At 39.0% G+C, this 26425-nt stretch overlaps 1 protein-coding gene across 8 annotated transcripts in view; it reads right to left on the bottom strand.

Moving 5' to 3' along the window:
* Aak1 (AP2 associated kinase 1) overlaps window positions 1–26425 on the bottom strand; it is a 158799-nt gene that overhangs the window by 62610 nt on the left and 69764 nt on the right. For all 8 annotated transcript variants that reach the window (XM_090336757.1, XM_090336758.1, XM_090336756.1 and 5 more), the window contains exons 3-4: window positions 10619–10737; window positions 1852–1960 (exon numbers count right to left, since the gene is read on the bottom strand). In XM_090336757.1, coding sequence (XP_090192883.1) covers window positions 1852–1960; window positions 10619–10737 — 228 coding nt within the window. The remainder of the gene's footprint in view (window positions 1–1851; window positions 1961–10618; window positions 10738–26425) is intronic.

Here is a 26425-nt window from a genome sequence, read left to right as displayed (position 1 = left end):
AAGTAACAGAGTGGATCACCAGCTGAGCCAGGCCTAAAACCATGGATCTGGACGCACAGCTTGAGATTTGCCTTCCTCCAATCCAGTGTTTCTTCCAATGCATCAAAACAATTTCTACATTTTTCAAAAGTACTGCAGATGTGAGCTGCCCTCATTATGTCTTCAAGATTAGTAACAGAACTGAGAATATGGTCCTGCTATAGTTGTCTCATTATACTGTCCCTATTGTGTATTTGATAAGGCCATAGCCTCAGAGTGCTATATCTTCGAGTAAGAATGAGATAACACAATAGACCCAGTAGGCAGGAAGAATACTGTCAGTTTGTACTTTAGGCCTCACTTCTTAATGCTTGGCTGTGGAACTGTTATACCAATATTTCATCTCCACAATGAAAAGATTGATAACCTCTTAAAAGTATTCAGTTCCTCTTCTTACCTGGTCTCTAAACATTGTATTGTCTTCAAAGAACTAATCAGGAAGAAATAAACTGCCAAATTCAAATTCAGTAATATCTTACAAAATCAGATTGTTGATATAACAAAATCTGAGATTACTGGTTACTATATTTTTTTGGTCCTGGATTTGGAACACACACACACACACACACACACACACACACACACACATTTTGGGAATAAGAAACAAATAATTTACTAACAGTATCTTTAAAGGAAGAAAAATGTTAATAAAACTAAGGGCAATACAACATAGTGTCAAACAGCAAGACAATGACCTATGCTTGTAGTTGGCAGCTACTAAGACCAAACAAGACAATCTGCCAAACAATGGTTGTAGGCAATAGTCAACTCTGAATACATTTATGCTACAAGATTTCTCAAGATAAATGTTTGCAAATTCAAGCTTCCAACAATTTTATTCCATGGCTAAAAGCAGCATCACATGAATGTAGCCTTATTAGGAATTACAGCTCCAGTGTAAGGAGTACAGAGTCATCTCCATTAGACAAAAAAATTGTTTCATGATATAACACAAGGCGGTGGAGTGAATGGAGAAGAGAAGACACAAGTAAGTGAGTAAGGAGCCTACACGGTTTCTTTAGTCCATCTGAAGTTATGCCTATTATTATTATGCACCTTCATTATTTGTTTTACAGCACCACAAAGAATATTTTCATTGTCTCTTTTATACATACAACTAAACCTCCTGAAACCTAATAAAATGGAGTTCTGTTTTATGCATCATTTTTAATTGTTTATGTCACTTGCCCTTGCTATTATGAGAATACCTAAGAGGGCCAGGAATGTAGCTTAGTGGTAGAGTGCTTGCCTAGCATGCATGAAGCCTTAGGTTCAATTCCTAAGTGTCACATAAACCAAAAAAGCCGGAAGTGGTACTGTGCTAGCCTTGATTAAAAGAAACTCAGGGACACTGCCTGAGCCCTTAGTTCAAGCCCCAGGACTGATAAAAAATAAAGAAATAAAGAATAATTAAGAGTGTACAACAGACTCTATATATCTTTTTGCTGGTAGTGGTAGTGGTAGTCATGGGGCTTGAATTCAGGGCCTGAATACTGTCCCTAAGCCCTTTTTATCAAGGCTAGTGTTCTACTACGTTGTGCCATAGCTCCACTTTTGGTTTTCAGGTGGTTAAGTGAAGGTTAAGGGTCTCATAGACTTTCTTGCCTGGGCTGGCTCTGAACTGCGATACTCAGATCTCAGCCTCCTGAGTAGCTAGGATTACAGGCATGAGCCACTAGCGCCCATCTCTATAATCACTTAGTTTTCCTACCTATCAAATCAGTGTTCAATGTATATTAGATAAGGTGATCCCTATGCCCATGACAAAGTGCAGGAGAAAGGAGAGTTGAAGGGTATGGTTCATATACATACCTCTGCAGAAGTCCATCAGAATGAGAACTTCCCATACATCACCGCTACTCACATTATTGATACTAGAATCAATGTAACCCACAATGTTCTTGTGCCCTGAGAGGTCCCTCTGTGAACAAGAATTGGGAAATATGTTGTCAGTTACAGACACCAAAAGGGATAGAATTAATCAGTCAATTCTATTAACACCGTAATTTAAATACACATAAACAACACCAACAGCATCAAGAGGTTAAATCTACAAAGTAAATTTCTAATGTTCTCTGATATTCACAAACAAATCTCCAGCTGCAGCTCCACTGTCCTATTGAATCACAGCAAACCCCAGATCCTAAACTGAAGTATCAAGTGCACACCGAATGACTTGTCATTTGCTGCTTCCGTGCCCCATGCAAGCCAGAAGCAGACTCACATCTCCAGAAATTCTGCTGAGGAATTAAGAGAAAAGGTATGTGCTACTTTGTTTTTTTTTTTGTTTTTTTTTTGCCAGTTGTGGGCTTGAACTCAGGGCCTGAGCACTGTCCTTGGACTTTCTCAAGGTTAGAGCTCTACCACTTGAGCCTCAGCACCATTTCTGGCTTTTTTTCTATATATGTGGTACCGAGGAATTGAACCTGGATCTTCGTGCATGCTAGGCAAGCACTCTATCACTAAGCCAAACTCCCGGCCCCGGTATGTGCTACTTTGATATATTAACTTTAATACAAGAAAATAAACCTGATGCTTTTCCTAATTGTAGAAGCAAAAGTGACTTCAACTTGACTTTTAAGGAGGTCATATGGTTTTATCCCTTTAGAAAATATATAAAAAGAATAAATACAAAGTTTCACAAAGCTTTAAGGGGCTATAATAGCATCCATACCTAAGAATTTTCTCATAATTAACCCTTCCAAGACATTTGCGATGTTGGGGCATCAGATGGAAGAACATGTGATCTCCCACAGATTATACTCATCCAATAAATATTTACTGAGAACTTCCAATGTATCAGGACTTCCCAATATGGTAGTCTTTCCAACAACTCTAAAGGCAGTTCTCTCTAATGACGATGTTGAAATCCGAGGTCAATTAAGAACTAAGTTGAGAAAAGCTCAAATGAGCAAACTTGGTATTGTAATTTTTATTACATTTTGCTACCCAAGGTAGTTGGTGTACCTTCTGACTTTATATTACTTACATAATTAACCAGGGTGTCTTCTGTGTCAGCAACTGAGTCATTCATTAAGTGTAAAGTAACATAAAGCTAATGGTAAGTCATGGTGCCTTTTTACTGACAAAGTTTCTGCCAGCTTAATATCAAGTCACTAGTCAAAACTCTTCACAATCTCTAACCATTATATCTAACTGTATAAGTAGCTAGCCTAAATTCCCCATCTTCCTTGCAGATCTCTGGTGAGTATGCTTCTCAACAACTGGCCAAAATTCAGAAATATTGGATTTACTGTACCCTCTGAGTTCCCTACTCCAAAACTACCAACAGAACAATATAATGCGGATGGCAAGTCTTATACTTTTATTGTTTGGACCCCTGGTTACTCCAAGTAACAAACAAACTGCATAACATCTTACTTTGTTAAGCATTCTAATATTATATAACAATAGACCATTATTTGGTACCCTTAACCCTAACATTCTTAGGGAACCACTTTCCATTTTCTCCTTCTTTCCCTTTCCTCTTTACTTTCAATGGTTTTGGTTTTTTTTGTTTCTTTGTTTGTTTTTGCCAGTCCTGGGCTGGAGCTCAGTGCCTGAGCACTGTCCCTGGGCTTTCTCAAGGCTAGGGCCCTACCACTTGAGCCTCAGCACGACTTCCAGCTTTTATGTATGTATGTGGTACTGAGGAATTGAACCTGGGTCTTCGTGCATGCTAGGCAAAGCACTCTACCACTAGGCCAACCTCCCGGCCCCTATTTTCAGTGTTTTGAAGACAAATTTAAACAATGCATTATTTAAAACACATATATAAATCAATTCTTTTACATTAAAGATAGCATGAAAATATAATTTAGAATAATTTGCTACAGATTCCTATCTCATATCAATTCTGATAGCCCTATTATACCAAACCTGCTTTCCATACCTTTTAGAATATGGAAATATTTGCCTGTCTTGAATTATCTGATCTATCTTCAGTTCTAAGTGACTCTTCAAACACCACTGAGAGTTATTCAATGTCATTATTATAAAGCTCAATAAGATTTTAATCCATCTGGATTAAAAGCTGTGAACCCTGAAGAAGGCTTAACCTATCGAGCTTTCTATCTACCTTACCATTCTTCTAACACCTGAAGCCTTTTCTTGTCTTCTGGTAAAGGTACCAGAAGCCTCATCTTCCCACTGTCCATCAGAAAAAATAACTGAATTGTTCTATAACAGCAAATACCCCACATGTATTAATGGACTCACATCAGTCCCTAGTAAGTGATAGCATTTATTTATTTTTTTTAAAGTGTAATTACTCATGGTCTTGCAGTGGGTATAACATGCCTCTCCTTCCTCCAGTGTAAATTTAGAGAGGACTACTCTGCTCCTTTGATTACTAGCATACAAGCTTTAGTATGTTAAAAAGTATATAATTCCCTTTCAATTCCTTACAAATCTCAAATACAGGTAGACTGGGGATAACTTCCATCTGAAAGAAGTCAGAGCAGCATGTAGGGAACATTAAAAACTCATCAGACTGTAAATTAAAATTGATAGGATATGAAATCAAATGAACAATCTATAAGCATAAACTTAACAACTTAACTGAACAGACTAATTCCTCCAAAACATAAAATATCACAAATCATCCAATATGAACTAAATAATCTGAATAGCCGTAAAACAATTAAAAACCTAAGAAAAAAAAGAAGTCAGTAGACCCATATGGTGAAGAATTCTACCAAATGCCAAATCACCAATTCTATTCAGTCTTCTCCAGGAAAGGAAAGAGCAGGGAATATTATTACATTCATACCAAAACCAGGGGAGAACACAACAACAAAGATTTTGAGCACGAATGTAAAACATAAGCAAATGAAATTTAACAACATATAAAAATACAGATTATGACCAAATGAGTTATTATAAAGAGGCAGAACTGGTTCAACATTTTGAAAAGTAGATAAAAACATCTCCGTCTAAATAACAAGCTCATTTTTTTTTAAAGTACATCACCTTTCTTTAATAGGCTAAAGATGAAAGATCACATGATCATACCAATTGGAGCAGAAAAAGCATTTGACAGGGTTCAATGCCCATTCAGGGTAAGAAAAGATTTTAGGAAAATGAGAATACAGTACAGGAGAAATATCTATTCTCCAATTGATTTTTTATTTTCAAGAAAAAAATACTAAAGCTAAAACTTTGAATTTAGTAGTAAAAGATGGAATGCTTTCCTGCTAAGACTAGGAACAAAACAAGTGGTTCACTTACCTTTCTTATTTAATATAGTACTGTTATTTCTAACCAGTACAATAAGGCCAGAAAGCCTTGCTGTGGCTTAAGTAGTAGAGTATTCTGCCTACCCAATGCAGGCTGGGTTTAACATCCAGCACTGAGAAAACATATAACTCAAAATGGATCTCTTTTAAATGTAAAACTACTAAAATCTTTTTAGGAAACAATAGAGAAACTCTTCATAATTGAAAGGTAGGTAAAGATTACTTAGCCATGAAACCAAAAGTATAATCCATATCAAGCACCTACTGAAGTAGCCAGATGTGGTGATGCACACCTGCAATTCCAGTACTTAGGAGGATCACCAAGGTCAAGGCCAGCTTGGTTTACACAGAAAATTAAAGGCCAGGATGTACTACATAAGCAAGACTCTGTAACAAAAGGAATATGTAAAGGCAAAAGAGTTAGAAAGCTAATTAAATATGAGGCAAAGGAAATATCTAGATAAGACTTAGTTCTAGAGAACAGAGAAGTGGGGCTGTGGCTCAAGTGGTAGAGTACTAGCCTTGAGCAAAAAGGTCAAAGATAACACCCAGGCTCTGAGTTCAAGCCCCAGGACCTGCCTCCACCCTCACCCTCCCCAAAAGAGTGCTATAGAGAAGCTTCTAAAAGTTGTGACTTTGTTGTTCTGTGATCATCAGGATCATGAAAATGTCAACATTTATTAGAGAACCATCAGCCCAGTGCCCATCGAGTCAGAAAACTACGAAGTCTCCAAGATGACAAGACAGATGGAAGACTAGGTCATCTAAATATTCAAAGTGAGTTTCATAACTTGGGAAAGGTTTGGGATTACATTATTGAAAAGCACACGGGAACAGATGAAAAGAGAAAAAACAAGATACATATTAATTCCAGTGAGAACACAGTTGTATGGAAAAGGCACATTAGCACATTCAACAGCAACAATTTTCTTACATGATAATATAAAAACCTAATACTAACATAACCCTAATATTTACATAAATCTAATAGTAACTAACATTTCCAAAATGTACCAGTATTTTGGAAGAGAGGAACAGAATACTACAAGTATTTTGAGAAGTTATGCAAGTAACTCTTTACTTCCCATAGGCAACAATGCATAAAATAGAGGGAAAACCCAAAGCTAGTAACATTAACACATTATTCAGAAATCTATTAGAAGAATCAACTAAAGTGGTTGCCTCTAGGACCATCAAATAGCATAGTAGGACCGCTCTTTGGAAGTAATTGGTGGTTCTTATAGCAAACTCAATTCATCTTTTTGACTTTGTAAGCTCTGAAAAACTATAAAATAAACTGAAAACAAATGAAATCTCTCACAGCTGCTATACAACTAGGTCAGAACTTGACCCATGTAATTTAACTCGGAATCAGATCCATTAATTTGTGAGCTCCATGGCTAGCTTTTCTTGGTTCCTTCACTACAATGCCTGCCTAGCACAAAATAGGACCTCAAAACCTATTTCATTGAGTGGAACTAAATAGAAGAATGAGATTGCTTTTCTCACAAAAGTAAATAAGTGAAGGCAGGCACTGGAGGCTCATACCTATAATCTCGGCTATTAGGATTAGGCTGAGAAAGTCAGTTCAAAGTCAGCCCAGACAGGAAAGTCCACAAATCTCTTATCTCCAATTAAGCATCAATTAACCAGTCAGAAATGGAGCTGTGGATCAAGTGATAGAGCACTAGCCTTAAACGTAAAAAAAGAGGTAGTGCCCAAGTCCTGGGTTCAAGCCCTAGTACAGGCATCAAGATAAATGAAAGGAAACAATGAGAAGACCATCCAGATAGAAAGCACAGAGCAGCTGCAAAGGTAGGAAGCAAATGTGTAAATAAGCTTGGAGCAAGGACTAGGGAGGAGAAAGAGTAAAGAGAAACACATTGAAAACTTACAGGTGTAGAGGGGACAGAAGGGGCTAGGAAGTGTGAAGACAATGAAGTCCCTGCAGAGAGATTCACATAGTCTGAAGCCTGAAGGCTCAAAGCTCAATTGTTTCAGCTTTCTGGAATCCAAAGTAGTACCAGTTCTCTTTTAGTAACCCAACCAGAGGGCAAATGAGCACTCTAAGCAGCCACTGAAAGGATAAATGTACAAGGCCAAGCCTGTACTCCCACTTAGTTTTCTGGATATCTTTCTACTTTTCCCAAAGCACTGAAATCCAAGGCACAAACGTATCATCTATAGTTGATCATGTGCATTTGCTATTACCATTATCCATATATCCATTTCAGCCAAAGCTGATTAAACCATTTATCTTTTTTTAAAAAAATATTTTTATTGTAATTAATAAAAGGGTTACATAATATTTGCCAGATAGAAGGTGCATTAATTCACATACATTGATACCCTATCACATATCTTGGTCCCCATTACCCTTCCTCCACCCCCACATCTTGGTTTTCCCCCCTTCCCTATCCAATTTCAAGAAACCAAATACAAATATATCCAATATATCAGATAACAAAGTGAGATACTGTAACAATATGAGGTAACCAAGGGACAGCAAAAGAGATGAGAGATAACATAGTACATTAAGGACAACAATCATTCACTATATGGCTTTTGTTTCAATATCCTAGAGGTTCATTCAATTAGCTTCATACTATATGGCCTTATGTATCAAGGTTTTGCTCTATTGCAAATCTCAAGCAGGTCAATTTCTAAGAAGACATCATTCCTTAACTGCATCTGTGTCTAACAAACTAGCCACATATAGGAGGGATAACTGATGAAGCTTCCAAGAGAGATGGAATTCACATTCCGGTTAGATATAAAAAGATCCAAGAGAAAGAGCAGGGAAGACATAGCTAAGCTCTACAGCATCATCAATCAACCTGCATATAACATGGATCTATAGAACAACTGAATAAACAGCATATACCCATTCTTTTCATGCTCACACTAAACTCACCGAGACAGATTATACTCTGTACCACAGAATATACCTTAACAAATTTAATCCTCTATTCTAGAATATTTTCAGATCACAAAGAGGTTAAAATAGAAATCAATAATAGAAAGACAATTTAAAATGCCAAAAATACTTAGAAATTAAGTAACACAATTGTTGAAGAAAGTATGCAATGAACAGAATGGCTCAGAAGAAAACAGCAGTGAATGTACAGTTGTGGATAAACCATTTATCTTGTCAAGCAATGTAAACAAGAATTAAGATTTTTACTTTAAATAACTCACTTAAAAAAACTCATTTTCTGGCTGGGAGTTTGGCGTAGTGGTAGAGTGCTTCCCTACCATGCATGAAGACCCGGGTTCGATTCCTCGGTACCACATACATAGAAAAAAGCCGGAAATGGAGCTGAGGCTCAAGTGGTAGAGCTCTAGCCTTGAGAAAATCCAAGGATAGTGCTCAGGCCCTGAGCTCAAGCCCAGGACTGACAAAAAAACAAAACAAAACAAAAAAAACCCCTCATTTTCTGATGGTAGAACTACATCAAACAACAGTTTAAGGTAATTGAAATACTATAGAAACATCAAGAAATAACAGATCACATTTTAATTCTATACAATGACAAACTCATATAGTCATCATTCTGCTGTGATCATCAATACATGGCCAATCTTGCTTTTAATTTTAAGTCACATATTGTTTTCAAGATGTATTATTTTCAACACACACACACACACACACACACACACACACACACACAACATGTATCTCTAATGCAAAGACTTTTTGAAGAATATATCGTAAATCAGAGACTTAGAAAAAAGTTTCTAAATTGGCCTAGTGGTAGAGTGTTTGCCCAGCATGCACAAAGCCCTGGGTTCATTTCCTTGGTACCATATATACAGAAAAGACTAGAAATGGTGCTGTAGCTTAAGTCACAGGGCACTAGCCTTCAGCAAAAAATGGAAAAACACTCAGTTCTTAATGTGCTTGATTTCTAACAATTACATAAACATGTCTGTCCAAAATAATACATTTCCATGACCCAGAAAGTTCCAATATGCCCCTTTATAGACAAAACTTCCTTTTATTTCCACAGATCAATTTTTCCTGTTCACAGATTTTAATGATTGATTATTGTTCTTAATGTACTATGTTATCTCTCATCCTTTTTGCTGTCCCTTGGTTATCTCATATTGTTACAGTATTTCACCTTGTTATCTGATATATTGGATATATGCATATTTGGTTGAAATCAAATAGGGAAGGGGGAAAACAAGATGAGGGGTGGGAGTAAGGGGAGGGAAATGGGGACCAAGACATGAGAAAGGGTATCAATGTATGTGAAGTAATGCATCCTCTATCTGGTGAATATAATGTAATTATAATAAAAATATATGGAAAAAATTACTTACGTGTGCATGTGCCAATCCTAGGGCCTAAACTCAAGGCCCTGGCACTGTCCCTGAGGTTTTTGTGTTGGGAGTTGTTTAGTTTTGTTTTGTGTGCAAGGTTAGCATTCTACCATTTCAGTCATAGTTTCACTTCCAACTTTTGCTGGTCAACTGTAGGTAAGAATCTCACAAAGCCAGCCAGGGCTGGCTTTGAACTGTAATCCTCAGATCTCAGAGCCAGACTGTTCATGGACTTGTTTCTAAGTGGAATGATAGAGTATGAGGTATCCAGGTTTGGGCCTAAACAGGGTACAAGCATCCTATAGTTAGAAAGAAACATACATGTAGAAAATAAAAAGTTGTACAAGGAGCCAGGCATGGTGGTTCATGCCTGTAATCCTAGCTACACAGGAGGCTGAGATCTGAGGATCAGAATTCAAAGCCAGCCTGGGCACAAAAGGACCTGGGATTCTTATCTCCAATTAACCTCTAGAAAATGAGAAGTGAGGCTTGGCTTGAGGACAGGACGGTAGCCTGGGGCTGAAGAGCTCAGGCACGACACCCAGGCTGAGTTCAAGCCTCATGGCCCTGCTCACCACCCCCCCCCCCAAAAAAAAGTGTACAAGTATATGCTCACATGCTCACAGAATGCTGAGGGGTTCAGGATGGTAGATATCTAGGATTGGGGTCTGATAACTGACAGGAGGCTAAAAAAGGAAGCTCCAGAGAAAGTGAGGTTCAAGATGAAATGCCACAGTTCATCTCTAGAAAATAATGTGTTAAACAGGCTTTTTTCAATGTCTTCAAATAGTTCTCTGATCTAAAAATTGGTCGGTTCTCTCAATTCGCTTCTTTTTCTCACCCTCCAGCTGATAAGATCAAGGCAGGGACAGTGTCCTATATACAGAACAGTCAGGAGGACTCTCTGCCATCTTAGGGAAAGAAATAGTCTGACTGTCTGTCCTCTATGACTTTCTTATGAGAGCACAGTCTCTATCCCTGCTTTAAGGTACTCCCACATCCAGAGGCAGCCTTACCATGATTTGGATTTCCCTCTTGCACACCTGGAGGTCATGCTCATTGTTGACAAACATGCGTTTCAAGGCACATTTTAATCCATTGCTTGTCCTCACCAGAAACACGAGAGCGAATCCACCTGTGAGAGGAGCATAGATATAATAAGCTCTTTGAGTCATGTTCAAAAAAGACATCAGATAACTATGGCACTGCAGTCTCTGTTAATGGTACTGATGCTAGAGTATCACCTAGCCTGGGCTATCCTGACCAACAAGACATTAAGATTCTTGGAACTTAGAGGTATTACTTATAGGAAAGGGAACAAATGCTACCCAAACATATCTCAAGGTCAAGGATGAGCAGTAATCATCTTCCTACAAATGAGATGATAAATGAATCAAAGAAAAAGACCCAATTATATCTACCTACTGTCGGACACATTGATGTCTAGGATAATCTTATTTAAACCTTGCCATAATCCTAGGTGTTATTTTCCTATAAAAACAAACACTAACTGAAGGAAGTCTCAAAGAGATTCCAGTCAAACAAGCCTGTTTTTAATATGACTGCAGTACTCTTTCTCTCATCAGAGAGGCTAGAAAAGTATTTTCCTTTTGAATTTTTTATGTTCTCTTCAAGAAAATTATTTTAATAATGCTTTTCTTCTTATTTCTTTCTTCTTGCTCCATCTTCCAATTCAAGTATAAAAGTAGACTCTCCCACCCCATAGACTATTGAAAAGATACAAAATATAGGCAGGAATGCTGTTCTACATGGCAGACAGATTTCTTGACATCTACCCTAAAAGATAGTTCAGAGATCATTAATAGAAATTTATATAACTCTAACAGGATTTTCAAATAACTGAATTCGTTAAAGCTTAAAGTTCCACACATTTTTAGAACTCCTAACCTCAATTTCACTCCCAAAGAACTGTGTGAAGTATTCAATGTCCTTAAGAGGATTAAATAAAAAGGTGTGGCAAAGCTTTAGAATAAGCAGTTGAGTTGAACACTCAGCCTGCCTTGCACATCTCCATCATTTAGCCTGAATATCTGTGCATTAACCTTGTGAAGCAAAATGTCACTAGGACCAGAGATGGTCACTAACTGGGTAAAAGTGAACAGAGAAGGAAGTCTTTAGTGTAACTATTTGAGTTGAGGTTAAGATATAGCACGAGGGCGAGCACCAAAACTCATAGCTATTGTAGAGACCTTAACTCTTCTCGACAAGTAAGACTTGAGACTCAGTCCTATTCTACCTCCTTTGGGGCTGTTATATCAGAACCTATCTGTTGGCACCCATAGCATTTCTTATTAGTTTATTTCTTGCTAGTTCAGTAGACTAGGATTCATTTCCATAAAGCTAGAATGAGCCTTGGTCAAAAATCACTGTTGCACACAAAAGTCATAAAAAGCCTTTCAATGGACTGCAAGTTCCAAATGTATATCCAATGATTTACCACAGACCACATGTTAGTATATTTCCTATCACTGTGTTCTTCAATAGTCAGATCAGCAGAAAACCATTCAGTACTAATTTTAACTGTCTCTAATCTCTGTATTTCAATAACATTTTCCACTTCCTTATAATTCACTGAACTACTCTATTATTAAATTTGTAGTGTTTTAGTATACTGAATGTAATGGTATTTTCCTCAAAATGTTATTAAAATAATAATGCATGTTAAAATTAATTAGAATGGAGGAAAATGGTATTATAAAACACAAAATTCCTATTTATACTCATAACTGTTTTGTATATGGCCCAAGTGAGTATTCATTTTGTGGATTTTCTGGATGTTTTAATAATTCATAAGAGGCCGGACACTAGTGGCTCACGCCTGTAAGCCTAGCTACTCAGGAGGCTGAGATCTAAGGATCAGAGTTCAAAGCCAGCCTGGGCATAAGACTCTTATCTCCAATAAACCACCAGAAAACTAGAAGTGGTGATGTGGCTCAAGTGGTAGAGCACTAGCCTTGAGCTGAAGAGTTCAGGGACAGGGCCCAGGCTCAAAGTTCAAGCCCCATGACGAACCAAAAAAAACAAAGGACTACAGAACTTTGAACAGTAATAATTCTCCTAGAGAGCATTAAGTCCAAGAATTTTCCTTTATATTTAGAAAAAATAAAAGAGACTTAGGTATAGGCACAACCTGGAGCATAATCATTCTGTCTAAAAAGTGTTCTTTCCACTTAAGCTTCTAGAGACACATCCTGTCATACTCTTAGAGACATCTGATACTAGAGATGGATATTTCTTTCATTGGAAATGAGTAACTGCTTCATTTTACTGACAGCCAAGGACAGGAAGTAACAGAGCTCACATTCTACAAACTTAAAAGATGGCTTGCAAATAAACTTCAAAATATGCATATTAGTTCATATACTGTTTATCACAATTCTTGCCTGAAGAAAACCTAATAAATATTTTTCTGCCCAGCATCTGACATAGTCTAAAGGCATTTCAATTTGTGGGGCCTGGTAGCACCAAAGGACAAGTAGGTCCTTTTTGAAGCAGGACGATGCTATTGCAATGTGAGATAACTGCCACCAGATGGGAGCAGTGCAGTAGCAGATGGGAGCAGCCCAGCAGCAAGATGACCTTTCCGGTTAGGACTAAAGAAATGGGTCACCTTCCACATTACCCAGCAAGTACAACTGGTTCATTAGGAAGCCAACCCAGATTCTTAAAGCCTACAACCATAATACATCTAAAAGAAAAGCAATGATTTGCTATCATGGCTAACTGTGAGAACATTAGTAAGCATCTATGTCTATAAAAGGGCTTATCTGTAGGTGAGGATTTAAACAATGAAACTTTTGGACAGAGGTAAGAAAATCTGGCCATGCCCATCTCTCTGCCTATGAACACATCATGCAACATTAAAATAATCTCATCAATAACTTAATCACAAAAGAAAATGGATTTGATCTATTAAGTGAAGCAAGTAAATAAGTAGGCAGGATAATTTAACATGGCCACTCCTTCCAGTATTCTACCTCTGATCTAATGTAAACTATTCATAGACTGGATGCCTGACTCAAGTGGTAAAACCTGTGATCAAGAAAGCTAGGGGAGCTAGCTAAGGGTCCTGAGTTCAGGCCTCAGTACTGGCACACACACACACACAAAAAAAGATAGTATTTCCTTCATTTTACTGATTGCCAGGTATAAGAAGTAACACAGTTCATGCTTCACAAAGTTAAGATGATTTGCAAATAAATTCCAAAATGTCCACATTAATTCACACATGAGTGCAGAGTTCTCATCTTTCCTGCCCAAAGAGGAGTTGATGAAATATTCCCCAGTATTTCTATCTTCACAACAATTGAATAAAGTAAACAATCTATGTTGTCCATTTCCTAGTAGGTAAGCGACATAGAGACATTGTTTCTTACATAAAATCACACAGAATTAGTAACAGAGTAGAATTCAGATAAGATCTTTCTCCTTTCTATATTTTTAAACCAACGACATACAACACAATGTACCTATATATAGTTTCATGAACTTTATACATTTGTTGTGCCCATCAACACAATCACCTGTCACTGAAAAGAGTTCTTCATGTTATTATTAGAAAATTTTTTCCTCTCTAACTTCAGCTCTAATTTTTTTTTTTTTGGGGGTGGGTCGTAGGGCTTGAACTCTGGGCCTGGGTGCTGTCCCTGAGCTCTTCAGCTAAAGGCAATCACATTGAGCCACAGCGCCACTTCTGATTTTCTAGTGGTTAATTGGAGGTAAGAGTCTCACCGTCTTTATTGTCTGGACTGGCTTTGAACCTTGATCCTCAGATCTCAGCCTCCTAAGTGGCTAGGATTACAGGCATGAGCCACCACACCTGGCTTCAGCTCTAATTTCTATCTCTAGTTTTATTGTCCCTAAATGAAACCAAAAGTAAATACTCTTTTTTTGTCTGACTTCTTACAATCAGCATATTCCTGAGATCCTATCATCGTCCCCCGCGCACCCCCGTCCTAAGGTTTGAACTGGGAGTCAGGCACTATCCTTAAATTTCTCAAAGCTAGTGCTCTACCACTTGAACCACAACACCACTTCCAGCTCTTGTGTATGTGGTTCTGAAGAATCAAACTCAGGGCTTTGTGCACGCTAAGCAAGTATTCTACCACTAGACCATTGTCGTCATTTTAGTTCCCATCATCGTTTTAATCTATCAGTATTTTGAGGAGTTGCCAGCTACTGCTCTATTATATATTCCATAAACAGTATACTCATTTGCCCATTGAAAGACATGTGAATTGCTTCTAGCTTCTGGCAATATGAATTAAACATCTACACAAAGGTTTCTTTTTAACAGGCAATTGGTGGGTAATGGTAGCTCAGACTTATAATCCTACTCAGGAGGCTGAAACTCAAAGGATCATGGTTCAAATCCATCATGGGCAGAAAAAATTTGCAGGATTCAACTGTCAATTAATCAACAAAATGCTAGACTAGAGGAATATAGCTCAAATGGTAGAGTACTGACCATAAGAAAGAAAGTGAGGCCAGAGTAAAAAGCCCTGACCTCGGCCGGGAGTTTGGACTTGTGGTAGAGTGCTTGCCTAGCATGCACGAAGACCTGGGTTCGATTCCTCAGTACCACATACATAGAAAAAAGCCGGAAGTGGTGCTGAGGCTCAAGTAGTAGAGCTCTAGCCTTGAGAAAGTCCAAGGACAGTACTCAAGCCCTGAGCTCAAGCCTAGGACTGGCCAAAAAAAAAAAAAAAAAAGCCCTGACCTCAAGCCCTCCTAGTACAGCATCTAAAAAGAATATCGGTAATAATTTGTCTTACATAAGTAAAGAATTGTGAAGAATTATTGAGCCATATGGCAAGTATATATTTAGTTTTATAAGAAATTGCCTTACAGTTCCTCCCAGTGTATCATCTTACACTCTCAATAGTTACATATGAAGGTTCCGTTGTTCCACCTCCTCAGTATTACACTGCGCCTTAGCCATTTATTTTAGTATTAATGTTTCACTGTGATTGTAACTTGCAGTTTCCTATAGATCCTTCATTCAAACTCCTAGGATAAGCTGTTTCCCACCACTTGCCTGAAGAGAGTATTTTAATAAGCATAAGATTGTACAGTTACCAATGAAAGTACTGACATAATATGGGCTTCTACCTCTCAAATATGCAAATAGGATAGAAGTGCCTGGTTTTCTACTGGAAGAAGATGGGAATTTGTGATACAAGTATCAAGTGTTTCACAGGCTAAAACTGAATTAGATGTCCCGGCTTCAATCTTTGTTAGACCTGTGGGTTATCATGAATTATAACCCTTCCCTGACCAACTGGGGGAATTACATAACCTCTAAAATATCTTTTAGTTCTGACATCTACAAGGAACACAATCACCAGTGGAAAGCTTTTTTGTTGTTTTGTTTTGTTTGTTTGTTTTGCCAGTCCTGGGCCTTGAGCTCAGGGCCTGAGCACTGTCCTTGGGCTTTCCTCAAGGCTAGAGCTCTACCACTTGAACCACAGCACCACTTCTGGCTTTTTTCTATGTATGGTGAATCAAACCTGGGTCTTCATGCACAATAGGCAAGCACTCTACCACTAGGCAAGACTCCCTGCCTGGAAAGTTTTTTGTTTTTTTTTTTTTTAGACCAAGAAAAAAACCAATTTCTTCAGGAGTCTCATCATGATATTCTACATCCACAGTGGTGCTTTGGAAGAAGAAAACAGCACTGCTCCTGTCTGTATATCAGATACCGAGTCATACTAGATGGTATTGGGCCCTTATGCTGTTCTGAATGAAGTAGGTAACCAGCAACTTCCACTTGGTGAGGGAAAGTAAGGTGAGTGGGACAGAAAAGAAAGACTCCAAATTGATTATCTGAGTGGTGACGGAAAACAGCTGGGCAGACAATGAGAATGATTAGACTAGGAATATGAGACAAAGAAGACTGCCATGGTGCTGAGACAGCATTTCTGGATTTGCTACCAAAGAGGTTTTGCTGAATATTTTAAAATCCTGCCAAAATTCTAGGCACTAAAAATCTGGCTGAATTTTTCTTGCAGGTAAAAGGAAATTTGGGAATGGATCCACTTGTCTGACATTCAAAGACACGAGGCAAAGAAGCCATAGGCTACCAAAATGAGAAACACTTCATCCGGGATACTTCTCCCATTTCTCCCACTTTCCTGCCCTCCAAATCCTTTAAAAAGTCATGTTAAATTCAGCATATGCTGCTTACTTCATGGGGTACAAATGGTGCAAAGAAGAGAAAAATAACCATAAAATAAAAATCCTAAAGCTTTTGTAAAGAATCAGAGAATCCAGTCAAAGCAGAGCTGACTTGGGAGATGTGGGTGAAGGGTGACCATGAAAGCATTACTGCATCTCCTTGGCCTCTATTTCCCTGTCTACAGAGATTAAGACTAAGCTATCAATTTTTCAACTGGCTTCTTCTATGTTCTAGGATTACAGATGATTCACCAGTAGTTGTAACTATCCTCTTAAAGACTGGGCTCTACAAACATCTCTCTTCTCAGCTTCAAACAAAAAGTGGGGTTCAAATGGCACAGGCAGCTCTATTTCCCAGAGGCTGTCCTCTCAACTGTCTAAGGCTCCTCACAGCTTTTGGGATTAAAGGACAGGCAAAGTCCCTTGCACGCAGGAAGTAAAAAAATGGTGTTTCCTATTTCTCCCTCCTCCCCCCCCAAAAAATTATCTTTATAAAACCTTACTATCATAAAATTTTTGTTTTTGGTGTTTGAACTCAGGGCCTTATACTCTTGCTTGGCTTTTTTTGGTTCAAGGCTGGTGCTCTATCACCTGAGACATGTCTCCAATTCTAGCATTTTGCTGACAAACAGAAATCTGTCTGCTTGGACTAGCTCAAACCTTGATCCTCACAGCTCAGTGTCGTCAGTAGCTAGGATTGCAGATGTGAGCCACTAGTGCTCAGCATCATAAAGTTTTAAGTCTTTCTGAGATCATGACATAGGCTCCAAGCCTAATGAGGCCAGGAAGATCATATAAAGAAAGCAAAATAGCCCAGGTCTCACTAGATACAGAGGCTACTGACAAAATCACTGTCAGGGAGATCATGACAAAGGGTGACAACCATAACAAGACAGGAAGTGTATGCCTATTCCTGGGGCACCCATCCTTAAGTCAGGTTGCTATGGAAGAACATGGGATGAGGGATTGTCATCTCATATGATTTCCAAGAGAAGTTTGATTTTGTAGGTAACATTTCTTGATTTTTTTAAATTCAGGCAACAGACTTTTAAAAATTCTCTTATTCCCTATTCCAGCTAAAGCAAACATGACTCTAGGCTAGGACTGAACTAGATGTCTTGATCACGTTTTCTAAAAGCCTGTAAAATAAGCAGGTCATGTATTAAAACTGCCATTTAACCACTAGGAAATCAAAGAAGAGAAAAACCTAAGTGACCTCTCCAGTACTGCCTTCTGGTAACAGTCATCTGGGTGGGAACTTGGGTGTACTATCCACTGTGTTTCTGAGCTCTCAAAATGATGACCAAGAAACACTACCCTCAATTGATTCACCCTGAAGACAACTTTGCCAGAAGTTTCAGAAGAAGAAACAATTTCCACAACTCTAGAACAGATGGCAGAGAACACAGAAAAGCCTGTACAGGAAAAAAGGTCAAGTTGAAGCATGTGTCAGCACTGATTGCAGTGGGGGCTTGGGCGTTGTTTTTTCATGTCAATCTCTCCTCACTTGCCTCAAATTAAAAACCACCATGTGCCAGCTCCTTCTGGGGAATATGGCAAAGCAGTCCTTTCTCCAGGCAAAAAGAACACCCAGATGGGGACAGCTTGAGGTATTTAACTCCTTCTTTCCAGTACAACTGTGGGCAAAGATTGGTCCACACTGGAAGTGGCACAGAAATATCAACAAAAACCAAGACTACAGCCCAGGCTGAACAGAGAACATCAACTGGTTCTTCCTCTCTAGAAATATGATTGAGGAATATTTACAACTAAGGGGGGAAAGGTCTCTCTCTCTCTCTCTCTCTCTCTCTCTCTCTCTCTCTCTCTCTCTCTCTCTCTCTCACACACACACACACACACACACACACACACACACACACACACACAAAATTGCCTTTGTGGAACAGAAAGATTTTTAAGAAATCAAGTTGGTTTATGTATACTAAAGGCTTGTGAATTACTGTACACATAGAATCACAGCACAGCAAGCCCAGCCCTATCATCAGCTAGGACTGACTAAAACACAGCCTTCCTGGGCTACCTGGCCCCATAGTTCACTGTCACCACTGGGTTAGCTATCTGGTATATAGGGAGAGTGTTGAGACATCCAGAAGGTTATATTGTTTGTTCACTAAAATCCATAGAGAAGCTTCTCCAGGTCCATCTCAGCCATTTTCTTTTGTCCTTACTGCAGCCAGTGTCATCTTTTCAAAATAGAAATCAATGCCACTTACCTGTTTAGAAATGCTCAAAGTTTGTTCATTTGTTTTAGAATAAAACTTGCTGTGCTGCTGATGGCCGGTAAGGCCTGAAATATGGAATCTCCCAGAATCCTTATATATCATAGCTTTCCACTGATCACTTTCACAAAAGCCTTCTACCTAAGTTCTTTATGTATTTCCCTTTGCCCACTTCATTCCACCCCTGGTTTGACCAGTTTCTACTAACATCCTTCAGGTTTCAAGCTAAACATTACTTCATTCCAGACTATGTCTCCCTTGATTGTCCCTACACATACCTGCTTCAAAAATCAGGTGAGAATGGAATTCTATGCTGCTGTCAGAAAGAATGACATTGGAAATGGAAAGACTTAGAAAAAATCATATTAAGTGAAGTAAGCCAGACTCAAAGGAACATAGGCTCAATGGTCTCCCTCATTTGTCATAATCAGTAGAAACCTTGGGCTCTCCTAGTAGAGATTTATAATAGAACAAAACCTAGATACATAAGGCCATGATGCTGAATAAAAGGACCTCCAGAATATACAAACAAAAGCCATATAATGAGTAATTATTGTCCTTAATGTATTATGTTATCTCTCATCTCTTTTGCTGTCCCTTGGTTATCTCATATTGTTACAGTATTTCACCTTGTTATCTGATATATTGTATATGCTTATTTGGTTATTTGAAATAGAATAGGGAAGGGGTGAAAACAAGATAAGGGGCGGGGGTGGGGAGAGGGAAATGCGGACTAAGACATGAGAAAGGGTATCAACGTTTGTGAAGTAATGCACCTTCTATCTGGTCAATATAATGTAACCCTTCTATTAATTACAATAAAAAAATGTAAAAATTTTAAAAAAAATCAGGTGAGGCCAGGCATGGTGGCTCACACCTATAATCCTGGCTACTCAGGAGGCTGATCTGAGGATCTCATTTCAAAGCAAGCCTGAGCACTAAAGTCCATGAGACTTTTTATCTCCAATTAACCACTAGAAAACCAGAAGTGGCGCTGTGGCTCAAGAGGTAGGGCAGCAGCCTTGAGCTGAAGAGCTCAGGGACAGCGTCCAGGCCAGTGTTCAAGCCCCACGACCAACACCCCCCCCAAAAAAAAATCAGGGTGAGTACCCTCTACTTTTCCTTCAGAATATTTCATAAGTATAATTAAATTCTTGTGTGGGTAATTACTGGTTTGGTGCCTTCTGACCAAGTAGACTGTAAATGGACTGAGGGCAGGGATGATGACAGGATGATTTACTGTGGCTTTCGTGTTATTCTGCCATGGCACTCATATGTTTCGTTACCCAACTTGTTTGCCTAGTACTTTATAGGAGAGCAAAACAAAACAACAAACCAACAATAACAATAACAAAACATTCTATTTTGTTCCAGCACCTCAGATTAAATCTCCATCTCCATTATGCTCAAGGTACAGCTTTATGGAGAAATTTCTGTGTTATCACAATAACAAACACTTGTCTTACAGATGAATCTTTGTTTCAAAAATACTCCTATACTAAGAGAAAAATGAAATCAAAGTTGAGAGTAGGAAGCCAGAGCCAAGCTTGTCCTGAGGCAGCACCCACCAACTTCCAGTAAATGGCACACACACAAGGCAGCTGAGGTGAGCTGAGGGAGCTGTCAGTGCCTAAATATTACAGATCCCAAAGCTCCATCTCCAAGCATTTCCACCATGTATATTACCTCTGGTCCACATTCTCCAAAGGACAGGGGACTTGATAAGGATAAAATTTTGAGATTCTCTCAGCTCCCAACTGTTAAGTCTAGAGTAGTCCAGTTTAATTCCATGCTTCAAAGCGTTCTTGGTTTTCTGTTTACTACTTTTAGAATAAGGTCTTAATTCTGTTCCAGAATCGGCACTTTTTAGTATCTGTGTCTTGGATGCACACGGGCATTAAAGTACCTTTGAAGCTAAGGTTACCTTGACCATACTACCTTCTTCCTTCAGGCCCTGGTCATGCGCCTTAACCCAGGGCTGTGTGCCAGTTTACAATCTACCCACCCCAATTCATGCTATCACCAAGCAGATTTCAGCAAGCAGAGCTCCTGACCCCAGAAACTATCTCTTCTACTCTATCCTTGGGACTCCTGTTACTGATTCCTCTTCTTTTTGCCAAAGAAATGGTAAGTTCTGTTTTGGTGTCTCAGATCTCTTCCCTTCAAAGATGCATATCTAATAGTCACTCCTCAAAGCATACATTAGAATCTTCAAGTCAGATAAGGCCCAAATTTCTTAATGCAGTAGTATATAAAAACATCCATACTTTTTCTTATCATAAAAGATTTCAAAAATTGAAAAGATCATACTGCAACCACATAGACACATACAGACAGACAGACACACCCACACACACACACCACACTTGTAATCTACAATTAACATTTTACTATTGCTTCATTATCTATCCAAACATCAACTCATGTTATTTTTGACAAACCTTTGGATGAATCATAGTGCATTTTCCTCTTAAATACTTCAGCATACAAATTTGTAGTAGTCAGGGTCATTTCTGAATGTCAGCTTTTCATTTTCCACCCATGGATGCTGGGGATTAAATTCAAGGCCTCACATATGCTAAGTACAGGCTGCCCCATTCAGCTATATACCCAACTCTTGGGTATCAAGTTGATTAGATTGAGGGATGTCTGGAGATTTAGTAAAGTATATTTCTGGGTTTGTGAGTATTTACAGAGAATATCGGTGGGGGGGGTAGTCAATAAACTGAGTGGGAAAGATCCATTCTGAATACGGGCAACACCAGCCAAAACACTCAGAGACCAGAAGGAGCAAAGAAGTAGAAAGGAATAAACTTATTCTTTCCCTTCCTCGGTAAGTATGTTTTTTATTGCTGTTGTCCTTGGATGTCAGATCCCAGATTCTTCAGCCTTTGAACTCAGGCTTGCATCAGTGACTCTCGCAGGTCTGACTCTATTAGGATGCTGGCCTAGTAGGAACTGCATCATCATTCACTCATTCTCTAGTTTTGAGGTTCCCAGCTTCTTGGACTGAGCTACTCTTGTTCTTTGTCAAGCTCACCAGCCTGCTGTAAAAAATCATATATAACTTTCAATCTCTGTGCCTTGTGGGCCAATCTAGTAAGTTTCCTCTACAAAAAAATGTATGTTCCATTGGTTCCTTTGGAGAACTCTGATTTTCTTAGAATAATCGTATCTCACTAGTCTGCATACAGGTCTCTCACTAGGTCTATAGTCTCTCATAGGATAAGGATATTTTTACTTGCCTACAATGATTTTACTTACCACACTCTTTGCCTCATGCTGAGATATATTCTATCAAGTAGCCCACTTAAGAGAGCTGGCTCAGGCTGGGGAGTTTGGTCTAGTGGTAAAGTGCTTGCCTAGCATGAACAAAAACCCAGGTTCGATTCCTCGGTACCACATACATAGAAAAAAGCCGGAAATGGTGCTGAGGCTCAAGTGATAGAGCTCTAGCTTTGAGAAAGTCCAAGGACAGTGCGCAGGCCCTGAACTCAAGCCCAGGACTGGCACAAAAAAAAAAAAAAAAAAAAAAAAAAAAAAGGAAAGAGAGCTGGCTCATATCTATCTCTCTTGAGAATCTGAAGTAAACACCAAGGAACTGTGATCAGGTTGCTATACAACCACCTTTATAAAAGGCTAACTTTTGGGGGCTGGGAATGTGGCTTAGTGGTAGATTGCTTTCCTAGCATGCATGAAGCACTGGGTTAGATTCCTTGGTGCCACATAAACAAGAAAAGGCAGAAGTGGCCCTGTGGCTCAAGTGTTAGAGCACTAGCCTTGAGCAGAGAGAGGCTCAAGGAAAGAGCGCAGGCTATGAGTTCAAGCCCCAGGACCAGCAAATAAATAAATAAAGTAGGTGCTTGGAAGATGCAATCTGATATTATGAGGATGACTTGAAGGAAGAGAGGTAGACAAGGGAACCACCTGAAAACTTTCAGAATCCACACAATCTAGCTTCACATCCCACTGCTGTATTTTAGGGGGCTTCCTTGTCTTAATCTAGTAAATTCTTCTTCATTATCTAATTTGAATTAAATTTCTGAACTTGTACCCAATGGCCTCTAAGATACCAATAGGTTTGTAGAATATATAAGCTCTAATATGATCTAGAGTTTTGATAGTTTCAAGCATTACCGAGTTTAACAGAAAGCATCTAGAACAGACTACTAGAACATTGAAAACTACTTTGAGGGCTGGGGGCATGTGGCTTAAGTGGCATATCTTAACAAGCATAAGACACAGAATTGAAACTTTTGAAGCAAAGGGAGACAAATTGCTCATGTGATGAATTAGAAATTGTAGAAATTTTGGGAGTAGAGCTATGGCTCAAGTAATTGAGCACCTTATTAAGTAAAAAAGCCACGTAAGCATGTGAAGTCCTGAGTTCAAGCCCTAGTAGCAACAGGGAGGGAAAGAAAGTGGGGGAGAGGGAAGGAGGGAAAGAGGAAAGGAGAGAAAGAGGAAAGAAGAAAGGAGAAAGAGAGAAAAGGCGGGCAAGCAGGCAGGAAGAAAGGAAAAAAAGGACGAAATAGCAGTTACCCTGAACTGATTATTACATACTGTATACATATATCAAACTGGTACACTATAATTTCAATTAGATAAAAATATAGTTGCAAAAGAAAAAAAACTGTACTGAGAACATTCATTACTTGGGGATGTTGGAAGGTAGTTTTTACCTAGGATTATCAAAAAGCAATCATAGAGAAGAGGATTTAGCCCTTCAATGGAAGGAAACACACTGGTTGGAATCTATAATATTAGATGAAATAAAAGCTCAGCAAGGGTCACACCTGTCAAGATGTTGTCTAAAAAAGAAAGGACAAAGAGCACATCAGCTCCAACTGATGAACAAAATTATGTCTGCCTTTGATGTAAAACCAAGACTGGAACTAGGGTGAGGGGAGTAAGTCTCTTACCTGGGGCACAAAAATACAGAGTCACTATTACTTATTTTTCCTTGTATCTCAGCCTACAAAATAGCTGGCAACAGCTTTGTTATTGATCCTGTCATTATTTTAAATTCTGATATTTTGTTCATCATGTTTATTGCATTGAATTTTATGTGTACAATATTGTACATAAGGGGAGTGAGGAGAAGGGAAATGGGGACAAAAACTTAAGAAATGGGAACAAAAACATAAGAAGGGGTATCAATGTATGAGAAGTAATGCACCCACTATCTGGCAAATGTAACTGTAACCCCTCTATATTACCTCAATAATAAAAAATAAAATAAAAAAATATTGTACATAAATCTGATTACTGCATTTGGGGTACTTCTTCAGTTCTACTTAGAGGTGAGTATCTCTCCTTAGCTCTGGCCCTATATAAACCTGCAATCTGCACAGCAGAGAACATGGCCCAGGTACCAGCTTCCATGAAGGCTTTCCTACCTGTTCCACAGCTCTGAGGAGTTGAGATACTCCTTCAGGAAAAAGATAAACTTACAGAAAGACCCTGAAAGAAGCAAAGGCTTGCAAAAGACAGAGAACAGTCCAGTGGAGCTTGTTTCTAGCTCTTAGTGGAGTTCCAGCCATGCAGTAAAACTCCAGAGAAAGCCTATTCCCAGGCTCTCTTGGGCCCAGCTGAGATCAGACTAGACTATGGCTTCAAACTAAACATACAGATGCCAAGCTTTACTGACACAAAGACCCAATATGAACAGCCTAGAAACCAAATTGGCATAAGCCATCAACTATACAATAATAAATGAGTACCAAAAATAAAATGAAAGTGATATATAGATTTAGAGGAAGGTAATCCTTTCAATAACCATAGAGTTACAGGGATCCTCAACAAAGGACTGAAGAAGGAAGACACAAGGTCAGTGAAGAAAAGCCAGAAGCTACAGAGAAAAGAATCTGAAGCTTAGTGAAAAAGTGTTCACTCCTTAGAAGCCAGGCAGCAAGAGAAACCAAGATGCTACAGAAGCTTATGATCAACAAGGAAGAAAACCATCTGAAAACCAGGAGATACCTCTGGGCCGAGAAAGAAGTGGAAGACAATGCTATCGAAGTGTCTCACATTGCTGTTAAATTGAAGAGGAAAAGGGGTAAGTACTCAGTATAATGCACACTGTAACAGCAAGCAGTCCAAGCTATGCAGTCAAGCCTTCTGGTAGGAAAAACAGCTGACAGGTACCCATAAACAACATGCAATGTGTATAAAACATTCCATAGACCTACTAACCTAAAAATTTCACTTCTAAGAATCTCTTATGGAAGTAATATAAAAATGTCACACAGCTGGGCGCTGTGACTCACACCTGTAATTCTAGCAACTCAGGAGGCTGAGATCTGAGGATGGAGGTTCAAAGCCAGCCCGGGCACTAAAGAACATGAGACTCTTATCTCTAATTAACCACTAAAAAATTGGAAATTGTGGCACTGAGAATCAAGGGGTAGGGAGGTAGCCATGAGCTGAAGAGCTCTGGGACAATGCCCAGGCCCTGGGGTAGGGTGGTTGCCTTGACCAAAGAGTTCAGGGACAGCTTCTATGCCTAGAGTCTGCCCCAAGATTGACAATAATAATAATAATAACAATAATAATAACACACATAAGGCAAAAGACTAGAAAACAACAAAAAATGCTGTGATGAAAATACACAATTTTTTTTTTTTTGTCAGTCGTACGACTTGAACTCTGGGCCTGAACGTTGTCCCTGAGCTCTTCAGCCCAAGGTTACCTCCTACCCCTTGAACCACAGCACTACTTCCAGTTTTCTGGTGGTTAATTGGAGATAAGAGTCTCCTGGCTGAGGGGCCGGGAGTTTGGCCTAGTGGTTAAAGTGCTTGCCTAGCATGCACGAAGACCCGGGTTCGATTCCTTGGTACCACATACATAGACAAAAGCCGGAAATGGTGCTGAGGCTCAAGTGGTGTAGTGCTAGCCTTGAGAAAGTCCAAGGACAGGGCTCAGGCCCTGAGCTCAAGCCCAGGACTGGCAAAAAAAAAAAAAAAAAAAGAGTCTCCTGGCTGGCTTTGAGCCTCGATCCTCAGATCTCAGACTCCTGAGTAGCAAGACTTGCAGGCCACCACACCCGACTACATAAAAAATTTCTAATACCAATTGACCTGTAAATGTTGGATAGGTTCTTTCTTCCTTATCCTTTCTATTTTTCCAAACTTTTGATTGCTACTATATATCATCTTTATATTTTCTTTTTTTTTTTTTTTTGCCAGTCCTGGGCTTGAGCTCAGGGCCTGAGCACTATCCTTGGAATTTCTCAAGGCTAGAGCTCTACCACTTGAGCCTCAGCACCATTTCCAGCTTTTTTCTATGTATGTGGTACTGAGGAATTGAACCCGGGTGTTTGTGCATGCTAGGCAAGCACTCTACCATTAGGCCAAACTCCGGGCCCTATATTTTCATTTTTATTGG

This window comes from Megascapheus bottae, chromosome 7 (assembly GCF_031878675.1).
Source record: "Megascapheus bottae isolate mThoBot1 chromosome 7, mThoBot2.hap1, whole genome shotgun sequence".
In the NCBI taxonomy this organism is placed as follows: domain Eukaryota; kingdom Metazoa; phylum Chordata; class Mammalia; order Rodentia; family Geomyidae; genus Megascapheus; species Megascapheus bottae.
This window is presented reverse-complemented; position numbering and strand designations above follow the sequence as displayed.